Genomic DNA, 11,923 nt, shown 5'->3' with positions numbered 1-11,923 from the left:
GTTCCCAGCAGATGTCTGGCAGGTTGAAGTCACCTACAAGAACAAGGGCTGATGATCCTGAAACATTCTCCAGCTGCTTATAGAATAAGTTGTCCATCTCTTCCTCCTGGTTGGGTGGATGATAACAGTCTCCCAGTAGGATGTCAGCCTTGTTGGCTTTCCCCTTAATTCTCACCCATAGCCATTCAACTGAATCTTCATTTGTTTTAATACCTATTGCATTAAAAGCGTTCTTATCATAAAGGGCCACCCTCCACCTCTTCTCCCTTTCCTGTCTCTTCTGAAGAGCCTGTAGCCATGGAGTGCAGTGCTCCAGCTGTGTGAGTCATCCCACCACGTTTCTGTGATGGTGACTACATCCCAGCTTTGCTCTTGCCCCATGATCCCCAGCTCCTCCTGTTTGTTACCCATGCTACGTGCATTGGTGTACATGCCCTTCAGCTGGGCTACTGATTTCAGCCCTAACTCAGGCTTAGCAGCCTTGGGTCTGCTTCCAGGCAGCCCAGCTGCATCCCCTTCCCCCTTCAAACCTAGTTTAAAGCCCTCTGAATGAGGTCAGCCAGTTCCTGAGCTAAGAACCTTCTACCCTTAACAGAGAAGGAACCACGAGCTTGAGCACTCCCTGAATTCACAGCCCCCCACCCGTGGGATCATCACCCCCCATCCCACAGGTGACCAGGGAGGGGGAGCTGGGCCCAGATATCCTGGGGGGTCTTTGGGTTGGGTTTTTTGGGAGGGGATATCTGGAGAATGGAGAACTCCAAAGGTGAGTGGAAAATGCCCCTTGGGTGGACATTGAGGGGTCCCAGTGGGCAGCTGCTGGCAGAGGCAGCCTGGAGGAGCAGAGCCCTGTGTCCCCCAGGAGCCCAAAGTGGGGAGCCCAGAGAGGGGGGAGCGCCGCGATTGGCGGGACCCTCAACAGCCTGGAGAGGGGCAGGGGGGACTCCTTGGACCCCCTGCACCCCAAAGCAGAGAATAAGGGGAGAAGGGACCCCAAACCCCCGCCATCCCTGTGGGGGGAATATGGAAGAAGAGGAGAACTTTTCTGACTCCTGGGACTCCCATGAGCCTGAGGAGGGCAGGGACTGAGTAGACAGAGGACCCCCATTACAAGCGTGACCCCCAGCAGGTGGAAAGGGGAGAACCCCCGAAGACCAAAAGGAGAGACCAGAAACAGGGAAATGCTGGGAGGCATTTTCGGGACTGAATCTTGGTGTGTGGGAGGCGTTTATGGACCCCAGATGCCCAGTGACTTCTAGAGATGGACTTGGGCAGAGAGGCCTTCAAACTCAACATGCTCATCCCTTGTTTTTCCACAAAATAGGATTTGTCATTCCCAAACCTTGACTGGATGGAGGAGGAGGCTGCAAGGAAGAGGAAAATGTCCCAGGACAGCCAGGCAGGTGAGGAAGAAGTCAGTGCCCCTTTCCCCCTCTCTCCTGCTCCATCTCCCAGCCCAGCACGGCCCCCGGCTGCAGGACAACCCCACTGCCAACACTGTCATAACAGGGATGGACTGGGGGGATCTCCTTCCCATTCCCTCTGGCACGGAGGCAAATCCCATCCTCTCCTTGTCCTTCCTCCCCCAGACAAGGAGCAGAGGTTGGAGACCAGGGAGGACAAATCCCTACAGCAGAACCTCATGGAAGAGGCTGTTTCGAGCAGCTCCACAACACAGGAATCCAAAAGGGAGGAAAAGCCTCAGAAATCCCAAAGGAGGAGGGGCTCCAAACCCATCCAAGAGTGCTCTGAGGAGGAAAGACACTCCCTGTGCCAGGAAGGCGGCTGGAGATCGAGCCAGAGCTTGGAGCTGGTGGCCTCTGAGCAGCTTCATGATGGGGAGAAGCCCCACAAGTGCTTGGAGTGTGGGAAGAGCTTCAGCTGCAGGTCCCAACTGATCAGACACCAGCGGATCCACACTGGGGAGAGGCCCTATGAGTGTCCCCAGTGTGGGAAGAGGTTTCACACCAGCTCCCATCTCCTCATGCACGAGCAGATTCACACTGATGAGAGGCCCTTCCGCTGCCCCGACTGCAGGAAGGGCTTCAAGCGCAGCTCCACCCTTGTCAGGCACCGGCGCATCCACACTGGGGAGAGGCCCCACGAGTGTGGGGAATGTGGGATGAGCTTCAGCCAGAGCTCCCACCTGATCCGCCACCAGAGGATCCACACCAGGGAACGGCCCTACGAGTGTGAGAAATGTGGGAAGAGCTTCAGCTACCGCTCCAGCCTGATCTGCCACCAGAACACCCATGCTGAGGAAAGGCCATACAAGTGTGGGGAATGTGAGAAGGGCTTCAACCGGAGGGGCCAGCTGATAATCCACCAAATGAGCCACACTGGGGAGAGGCCCTACAAGTGTCCCCAGTGTGGGAAGAGGTTTCACACCAGCTCCCTTCTCCTCCTGCACGAGCGGATTCACACTGATGAGAGGCCCTTCCGCTGCCCCGACTGCGGGAAGGGCTTCAAGCAAAACTCCAACCTTGTCACCCACCGGCGCATCCACACTGGGGAGAAGCCCCACGAGTGTCCCCAGTGTGGGAAGAGCTTCACCCAGAGCTCTCACTTGACCCAACACCAACAGAGTCACCGGTAAGGGAAGCCCTGTGAGTGCCCCGACTGTGGGAAGAGCTTCATGTGAGTCTCCAACTCCATCCTCTATCAGAGGACTCACATTAGGAAGAGCTCTGGTGACTCACATTTACCATGATCCATGCGGGGAGGACACCTGTCCCTTTCCCTGCCCCTGGCAATGATGTGAGATGGGATTGAAGAACGTCAGGGTCTGGTCATGGCCCTGTCATTTTTTTTGATCTCATCTCTTGTCATTGCCCAGGGCAGGAAAAGAACCCTCTCTCTCCCTAGGAGAATAGTGTTTTTTCCAGGCAGGAGAAAATACATGGCTGGGAAGAGCGACTCAGTGTTGTTATAGTTTTCCCTGTATATAGTTTGTCTATCCTTTCTGTTATCGTTGTTTCTATTCCTGTTTGTTCCTTTTCTTGTTGCTGTTACCAGTAAATTGTTTTTATCTCAGCCTGGGATCTTTGCCTTTTGTACTTTCAGTGGGAGGCTGGAGGGCAGCCAGGGGCGGCACGGTTTTAGCGGGAGCAGGAAATTGGGGAATCCCATTCCTAAAGCCAGGCCCGGGGAAACCGAGCATCACAGCTGGTGCCAGCCCTGGCTGCCCTGGCAACAGCCTTGGGAGCGGGTCCCTGGCTGGGGGCTGTGGGAACCTCTTCCCTCTGGGACCCAGAGACAGGACTGCAGGGAACGGCTGGAGCTGACTCGGGGCCGCTTTGGCTTGGATCTCAGGAAAAGGTTTTTCCCCTAGAGGCTGCTGGGGCACTGAACAGGCTCCCAGGGAAAGGTCACAGTTCCAGGGCTCTCTGAGCTCCAGCAGCCTTTGGACAGTGCTGCCAGGCCCAGGCTGGGATTGTTGGGCTGTCCTGTGCAGGGCCAGCAGTTGCACTCCAGGATCCTGATGGCTCCCTCCCAACTCAGCCCATTCTGGGATCCCTTCTGGCATCCCCTGGCCCTGGCAATGGGACTGCAAATGGTTGCCATGGCAAGGGACTCTGGCGCCAGGCCTGAGCTGGGATGCTCAAGAGCCCTGTGGGCAGAGGCAGTCCCAGCCATGCCATGGGCACATCCCAGGGCACCTTGGGCTGCAAAGGCACCCATCTGTCACAGGCACTCACGGGGGCTCCACGGTGACACCCCAGGAGTGCCCAGGCTGCCAAAGAGCCGGGATGTCCCAGACACTCCCAGGGCTTCCTGTCCTGGGCACAGTGGGAGCTTCAGGCAAAAGCTTCATTTCTGCATTGGAGAAACTCCTGCTGAGTCCTGAGGTGGAGAAATGACACCCAACAGCCACCGTGGATCCTCAAACCCCTCCAGGATGCCTAGACTTTTAAAATTCAATCTAAAAGAGTAGACTGAGATTGGCTGGATCCAATCCTAGCCTAGACTTTGCCAAAGGTTTATGTGTGAAAGATTGAACAGGTGGAATTGAACCAAAATGCAATTTGTCCTACAGGATAAACGATAGAATACCAGATAGATTTCTCTAAATACAGCTATGACTGATTCAGATCTGGATTTGATAGAAAGATTCATTTACGCCACAGAGTCAATAAAAAACCAGAGTAATTTACTCCACAGTATAGGAGCTCTAACAATTATAAGGAAATATTGCTCTAGGAACCAATTTGGAAGTGAACAGGGCCTTGGTGGGGTTGTTTGATCCCATTACAGGCAGAGCCTCCTGCTCCAGCAGGAACTGCCTTTCCTGTGCCAGGCCCAGGGCAGATCCCACTGCAGGAAAAGCCCCAGGCCAGCCCCAAGACAGGGAACGGCTCGGGCACAAGTGCAGAGTGCCGTGCTGGCAGCTGTGCCAGGGAGAGCCTGAGGCACCAAAGGCACCTTGGCAGCAGCAGCTGCTTCCAGGCCATGGCCAGAAGCCTCCCTTGGCAACCGGGCCTGGTGGCCACCACTGCAGAGCTGCTGCTTCAGGGCTCATTTCTGCCTGGCCTCTGCCCCAGCCCACAGAGTGTCACCTCAGCCCTGACTCTGGCACAGCTGCTGGGCCTGAGCCCTGCAGAGCCTAAAGGTCACCTGTGCCCCCCTGGCTCTGGCAGCCCCTGGGGCAGGGGGGAAAGGCCAGAGCAGGGGCTGCCTTTGGCTGCTGGATGTGGGCTCCAGCAGAGACAAGGAGGAGTCAGGGGAGTGGATGGAGGGCAGTGAGCAGCCCCTTGTCCCCATGCAATCCTGGAATGGTCTGGATGGCAAGAGCTCTGCAGTGCTCATCTCATCCAAACCCTGGCCATGAGCAGGGACATCTTTCAGCAGATCAGGTTGTTCAGAGCCCTTTCCCAGCTGGACTGGAATGTTTCCAGGGATGGGGCATTGACCAGCACTGCCCTTCCCCACTGCCTGTCTGCACACAAGCACTTCCAGGCCTCTCTGCATTTCCCTTGCCCTCACTCTGGGCTCACTCACACACCTCCCAACAACCCACCTGCAGCTTGGAGCTGCAAGGAGTTCAAAGCTTGTCTGTCCTTCAGCAGTTGGTCTAATTCTGCCTTCAGCCAACTCTGGATTTGTGTTTCTTGCAGAACTTCCTGTGTATCTGAAACATTCCTTGCATGGTTCTGCCTTGGGGAAGGGGAACCTCCATGGTGGCACCTTGGCCTTGGCGCACACTTGAAGAGTGTGTCTGAAACTTCGGAGTTTTAGATTGCTAAAAAAGGAAGAAAATCCCTCTCTGACTGAGTGCAGGCAGTTCTCTGAGCAAAGTAGGTCCCAGGTGAGTGATGGGAGACAGGATGGGGTTGGGGAATGTGGAGCAAGGTTGTCCACACTGGGCCAGAGCTCAAGGCACAGCTTCTCTGACCAGGACAGACTTCCTTGGGAGAGACTCTGGGTCAATATCAGTCGCAGAGTGCTGCAATCACCTCTTCTCTAACGAGAAATTTACACTCTTGAAAATAGGAATGTGGGTTTAATAGAAACTCTTTGAAAGCTTCCTCCATAACTCCAGGAAAAAAGGCTTCCTAATGAACTGCACCAGACCAGAGGGAAATCAAGGCACAGCCATGGTTTGTCAGGACTTGCTTGATCCTAATGAGCCCCGTGGTGCATTTGGAGTTGAGCCCTGGAACCTCAGGGCCTGAGAGGAGATTGCACAAACCTTTCCAGGAATCAAAGTCAGAGGAAACACAAAAGTATCTGGAAGCATTAATGGGTCCCAATGAGGTCCATCCCCAATACAGGCTCCTCATGGAATCCTTGGAGTAGAGAATGGGAGGCCAGGATTGCACAAAAACCACTCAGATACTCAGTTGTGGGAAGGAAAATCCAAAGTGCCTTAAACATCTTGAGTATCTCAAAGTATTAATGAGCCCCACTGAGTGTCAATGCAAAGCTCCCAAGGGACTCATTAAAGCAGATAATTGGAGGCCAATTATCACACACAGCACTCAGACTCAGTGTCAAAAAGTAGTTCCTTAATAAACTTTGAGTACTGTGAAGTACTAATGAGCCCCACTGAGTGTTGTTACTGACTCAGAATCCCAAGGGACTTGTTAAAGTAGATAATTGGGGCCATGATTGCAGAAACCTCTCATAGAGTCAGTTTTAAAAGGGAAACTCCAAGTACCTTAAAATAACTAAAATATCTTGAAGCATTAATGAGCCCCACTGAGTGTCATTACTGACAAAGCCTCTCAAGGGACTAATTACAGCAGATAATTGGATTGCACAACCTCTCAGAGATTCCAAGGCAAAAGCAAAACCCAAAGTCCTTTGAAAAACCTGTCACCACTGCCTGCATTTCTCTGCTCTGCCTGGGGTCTGGAGACACTTTCTCTCTCCTGTCCCTCTGTGGGACCCATTAAAACTTCAAGAAACTTCGGAGTTGGATTCTGACCTGGAGTTCTTGAGCAGTTTCATCATCTCCCTCTGATGTTCAGGGCCTCATCACAAGCCCCAAGAGGGTCATTAAAGTCCTTGTGCTGTGTCTGTGCTGCTCAGCTGGGCTGGGCTCCTGGCACAGAGGCAGCTCCTGGCAACCAAGCAGAGCTCAAAACCACATTTCTCTTGATGAGCAGCTCTTCTCCCAGCCCAGCAGGGCTGGGGCACTGCCTGCAGCCACCCCGGGCACAGCACACAGGCACAGAGAGCTTCAATCACTCAGGGCTGGGAAGGGGCTGACAAGTGCCTGAGAGAGAATCACTCCCAGCCCTTGGCACAGGAACCTCTGGCTGCAGGACAATGCAGCTGCAGCTCCTGCAGTCCTCTCCTAAAGCTGGAACATGCCAATGCCTACAGACTCTGTGAGTACATTCTCTGCTTCTCTCCTGTGTAGAGCAGCCAGGGGTGCCCAGGGCTGTCCTGCAGAGCAGGGTCCTGCAGCCCAGGGCGCTGTGCTGGGGCAGGGACTCTGCTGCCTGCCAGGGACAGCTCTGAGCCAGCCCTGGGAGCTGCTCCCAGCACTGGGGGACAAGATCTGGGTGGAAGGAAACATAGCTGGTAAGGCTTGGATGTGTTCTTTTTGTGTGGTGAGGGTGCTGCATTGTTCAGGACTGCTCCCAGAATGATATATAACTCTAGAACATTTCCAAGTAGGTTATTCAGGGAGCACAGCAAGGCAGGGGCTGCAAAAATGGGGAAATCCTGCATTTTAATCAACATCTCTGGATAGCCTGGGTGGGAAATTGCACATAGGTATTCACCTCACGGTTCAGGTTCAGGAAAAAAAAAACAAACATGTTCTCTGAGATCTTTATAAACCAGACAATGAAAGAAATCAGCAGAGGGCCCCTTGCAGGCAGCACCAGAATCACTTTTCCAGCCTCCTCAGGGTTGCTCTGACGTTGCCATCAGAGCCTGCAGAGCCAGAGCTGCCCCTGGGCAGTGCCTGAGCTGGGAGGGCACTGCAGGGCAGAGCTGAGCCCCCAGGGCTGGGCTGGGCTCTGGCAGCACTGGCAGGGCCCAGCCCTGGGCACAGGGAAGCAGCTGCAGGCAGGGACAGCTCCAGGCAGCAGAGCCCTGGGCAGGCAGTGGGGGGAAAGTGCCACCAAGCTGTGCTGGGATATTCAAAGTCCTCTCCAAACTGAACTATTCCATGATTACTCTTTTTACAGATCCCCATGCCAAGACACCACAAATGTCCAACAGCAGCTCCATCAGCCACTTCCTCCTGCTGCCATTGGCAGACACGAGGCAGCTGCAGCTCCTGCAATTCTGCCTCTTCCTGGGCATCTCCCTGGCTGCCCTCCTGGCCAACGGCCTCGTCATCAGCGCCACAGCCTGCGGCCACCACCTGCACAGCCCCATGTTCTTCTTCCTACTCAACCTGGCCCTCAGTGATGTGGGCTTCATCTGCATCACTGTCCCCAAAGCCATGCACAATTCCCTCTGGGACACCAGGAACATCTCCTATACAGGATGTGCCGCACAGGTTCTTTTCTTTATGTTTTTCATGTCAGCAGAGTTTTGTCTCCTCACTGTCATGTGCTACGACTGCTACGTGTCCATCTGCAAACCCCTGCACTACGGGACCCTCCTGGGCAGCAGAGCTTGTGCCCACATGGCAGCAGCTGCCTGGGCCAGTGCCTTTCTCAATGCTCTCCTGCACACAGCCAATACATTTTCCCTGCCCCTGTGCCATGGCAATGCCCTGGGTCAGTTCTTCTGTGAAATCCCAGCGATCCTCAAGCTCTCCTGCTCCAAATCCTACCTCAGGGAATTTGGGCTTCTTGCTGTTAGTGTCTGCTTGGTATTTGGTTGTTTTGTGTTCATTGTTTTCTCCTATGTGCAGATCTTCAGGGCTGTGCTGAGGATCCCCTCTGAGCAGGGACGGCACAAAGCCTTTTCCACCTGCCTCCCTCACCTGGCCGTGGTCTCCCTGTTCCTCAGCACTGCCCTGTTTGCTCACCTGAAGCCCCCCTCAATCTCCTCCCCATCCCTGGATCCTGCACTTTCAGTTCTTTACTCGGTGGTGACTCCAGCCCTGAACCCCCTCATCTACAGCCTGAGGAACCAGGAGCTCAAGGCTGCAGTGTGTAGACAGATGACTGGATGTTTTTGGGACCATTAAATTGCTGGCCAATTTCTGCAAATCACTTGTAATAAAACTTATCTTTGATATTTCTTGTTGGTTTGGTTGTGGTTGTTTTCTCTGTGTTTTACATTTTTAATATTGTCCATTAAGAAAAGCCATTCTTGGTGCCATTTCTCATTTTGTTTCACTCCAATTTCCCTGTGGCCACAAACTGTGCTAATGAAGGGCTGCACTCTTGGTGGCTTTAAAAGAACTGAAGGATCTCCTGGGCAAGATTTCTGCAGAGATGCCCCTTTTGTTCCCTTCTCTGCAGCTGCAGCAGCAATGTCTGTGTGCAGAGCTGGGGGCAGATCAGGGCTGGCACAGCAGCTGTGCCCATGAGCAGCAGCCCTTGGTGCTGCCAGTGCTGCTGCCGTGGCCCTGCCCCGCTGCCCTCCTGGCCCTGGTGTTGCTGTAGGGCCTGAGGGCTCTCAGGGCCAGGCACAGGGCTGGGGGTGGCAGTGCCGGGGCTGCAGCAGGGACAGGCCATGGGCACTGCTGGGGCAGCGCTGACGCCTCAGGGCAGGGCCTGGGGGCTCCAGGCTCCTTGCCCAGGCTCTCTCCAGAACACGCCCAGGCCAATGCTCAGCACAGAAAAGCCCCGTGAGCAGCCCCAGGCTGGCCCTGGGCAGGCTGGGGGCAAACAGCAGGGCTGGGGCTCTGCAAGGGCCCTGGGGGAGACGGGAAGGAGCAGCAGAGCAGGGGCTGATCCATCCCCACTGCGCTGGACACCCCAGGGCAGCGTCCCAGAGCGTCCTCATGCCCCTGCCAACAACATCCCCCCTGGGCAGCCCTGGCCTCTCCCCCAGCTCACACAGGGGCCGCATCCTTGCAGGCACAGACACGGCAGCACTGCCTCAGGAGCCCCTGTTTGCACTGCCCAGAGCAGGCCTCAGCACCCCCATGGTGCTGGTGTGGGGAGATGAACCTGAGGGAGCACAAATGCCATCAGCCCCTGGGGCCAGGAAGGGCTGGGCCACAGCAGGGAAACCACTCAGCTTTGGCGTGGCCTCTGTTGGAGTCAGCTGTTGGAGTCCAGGGCATCCCTCTGGGCGCCCTGGATGGTCACAGACCTCGGTAGAGAGGCCTGGGACTCGAGAAAGAGGGTCTGGGGTCTGTGCAGGGGGGTTTTGCCTGGCACAGAGCCCAGGAAGACACAGTCTTTGATTTTGGTCCAGGTGAAAAACATCAAACACAGAGAAGAATTGTAAGTCACAAATGTATGACAGACAGTAGTGTAGTTATCACCCTGTAGAAGATTTTGTAGTTTAGGGTTTTTAGAATGTAGATGCAAAGGGACAAAATGTAGATTTTAGGGCAGTGCCCTGAGTTCTTCTTCTTCTCCCTTGGCATCCATCTTCTGCAGTGACGTGGGCACAAAGTAGTATCAGTGGACTGTGTCAAAGTAGAAATGACTCTGTTAGTATAGGTGATAGGCATTGGTATGAAATGGTAAATAATAACCATGTAGTTATCTGTATAAAGGCAGAGTGACCTCCCATCACAGGGGGAGTCACATCGTGTCCAAGCTCCTGTGAACATCTTGTCCAGACACAGAGAATTTGGAAGATAAGAATTAATAAACAACGCGAGAAACCAAGAAAACCAAGACCTTGAGACTCCTCATCATTCTCACGTCACACCGAGCTCAGCACAGACTAAGACTCAAAGCCTTCAGAGGTCAGGAGGGAAAAACACTCCCTCAGACCCACACAAACCACCAGCGTTGGAATCTCGGGAAGAAAGAAACCATAAAACCTGAGATTGTTTCAGATGCTTCTGTCCATGTCCAGCTCCTCACAGATGAGTCCCTGAACACACACAGTGGTTTATAGGGATTTATGTTCCCCTCTAATTCACTTGGAGGTGATTTTGGAATCCTTTAGAGGAACATCTGACCAGCTCCTGTCCCCATTCCATTTTATTCTCTCCACTTTGGAGTTGGCCTCCTGGGTTTGACATGGAAATTGGTAGTGTCTCCCCATTCTTCCCTCCACCCCTCAATTGTAACATGTATTAAACACTGCAAATAGCCTCATTTATCTGATGGGGAAGATGAGAGGTGGAGAAAGTTAATAGGATTTGTTTTCATGAACCCTGTGATGGTAAAGAAAAATGTTTGTCATTTTGTGGTGGTGCCATTTTTGTGGTGGTGGGTGTTGGGATTTGGAAGCTTATTTCTTGTTCTTGTTCTTATTATTCATTAGTATTACTTTTCATTGGTAAGACTTTTAAATCTTAGACATTATTACCAATGGCTGGATGTCACTCACTGGGAAGATTTCCTTGCTTTTCCAACCAAGATTAAACTGTACAGTCAACTCTGAGTAGCCAGTGGATTCTAAAGTTGGAAAATCCTGTTAATGGTGAGTTTGGTGTGGTTTGGAGCTGGGGAAGGGTCTCATCCCCTCCCGGAGGTGCCCCAAGCCCGCTCTGCTGCCACGTCTGCACTGGCGGCCCCTCAGGGCTGCCCTGCCCTGGGGACATGGTGGGACCCCCCTCCTGCCAGGGCTGAGGCTCCTCATGGCATCTCATAGCCCTTCATGGCTCCTCATTTTCCCTCACAGCCCCTACACTCCCTGATGGTTTCTCACAGCCCTTCACATCCTTTCATGGCCCCTCACAGCCCCTCACGGCCCCTCACAGCCCCAGGCATGGGGCTCCTCCCAAAGCAGGAGGGGTCGGGCCCTGCTTGTTCTCCTTTCATTTCGGTCCCTTCCCAGCCCTGAGGAAAGAAAGGCTGCAATGGAGCCTTTCCCCAGCCTTTCCCTCTGGGTTCATTGCGGCTGAAGCTCTGTGCTGGCGCTGGCCCCAGCGCCAACATCCCCGCAGCCCCGCAGGCCTTTGGTGTCCCCCCGTGTCCATTCCCTGTCCCCGAGTCCCGCCCGGCTCTGGCAGCAGCAGGAGCCGCAGCGCAGCGGGCGCCGGCCCGGCCCAGCCGGGGCTCCCGGGCAGGAGCAGCAGCAGCGCCGGCCCCTTCCCACCTGCTCCTGCCTCGCCTTCCAAGGCCTTTGTCCACCTCAAGTCGGCACTAGAGCAACAATCACCCACCAACAGCCCTGATTGCTCAGGGCCCGCCTGTGCTGCCCTGACCCAGCCTGCAGAGAAAGAAAGGATCGGCTTCCAGCGCTCTTTTCAGCACTGTTTTACTCCCCCTGAGGTGACAGCAGGAGGTGCTGCTGCCTTTGCCTTGGCAATTGTAGATCATGGCTGCTCTTGCCCCTCTTCTGGTGGCCACTTGAATTTTATCAGTAAAACTGCAATTGCCCTTTTTGATCAGTGCCACCCAGAGGTGCTTTTATGATAGGAAACTCTGGCATC

General features: G+C 54.3%; 1 protein-coding gene across 1 annotated transcript; it reads left to right on the top strand.

Annotated features, from left to right (window-relative positions):
• Positions 1–7,666: 7,666 nt before the first annotated feature.
• Positions 7,667–8,599, top strand: LOC310923545 (olfactory receptor 14J1-like; the record flags this gene model as incomplete). Its single annotated transcript, XM_083885507.1, has 1 exon — positions 7,667–8,599. The coding sequence occupies one exon, from the start codon at positions 7,667–7,669 to the stop codon at positions 8,597–8,599; it is 933 nt and encodes a 310-aa protein (XP_083741633.1).
• Between the last annotated feature and the right edge of the window lie 3,324 nt (positions 8,600–11,923).

Source organism: Zosterops lateralis (genome assembly GCF_965231275.1).
Source record: "Zosterops lateralis genome assembly, contig: HAP1_HAP1_SCAFFOLD_103, whole genome shotgun sequence".
In the NCBI taxonomy this organism is placed as follows: domain Eukaryota; kingdom Metazoa; phylum Chordata; class Aves; order Passeriformes; family Zosteropidae; genus Zosterops; species Zosterops lateralis.
Note: the sequence above shows the minus strand (reverse complement) of the source record. Positions and strands in the feature narration are given on the sequence as shown.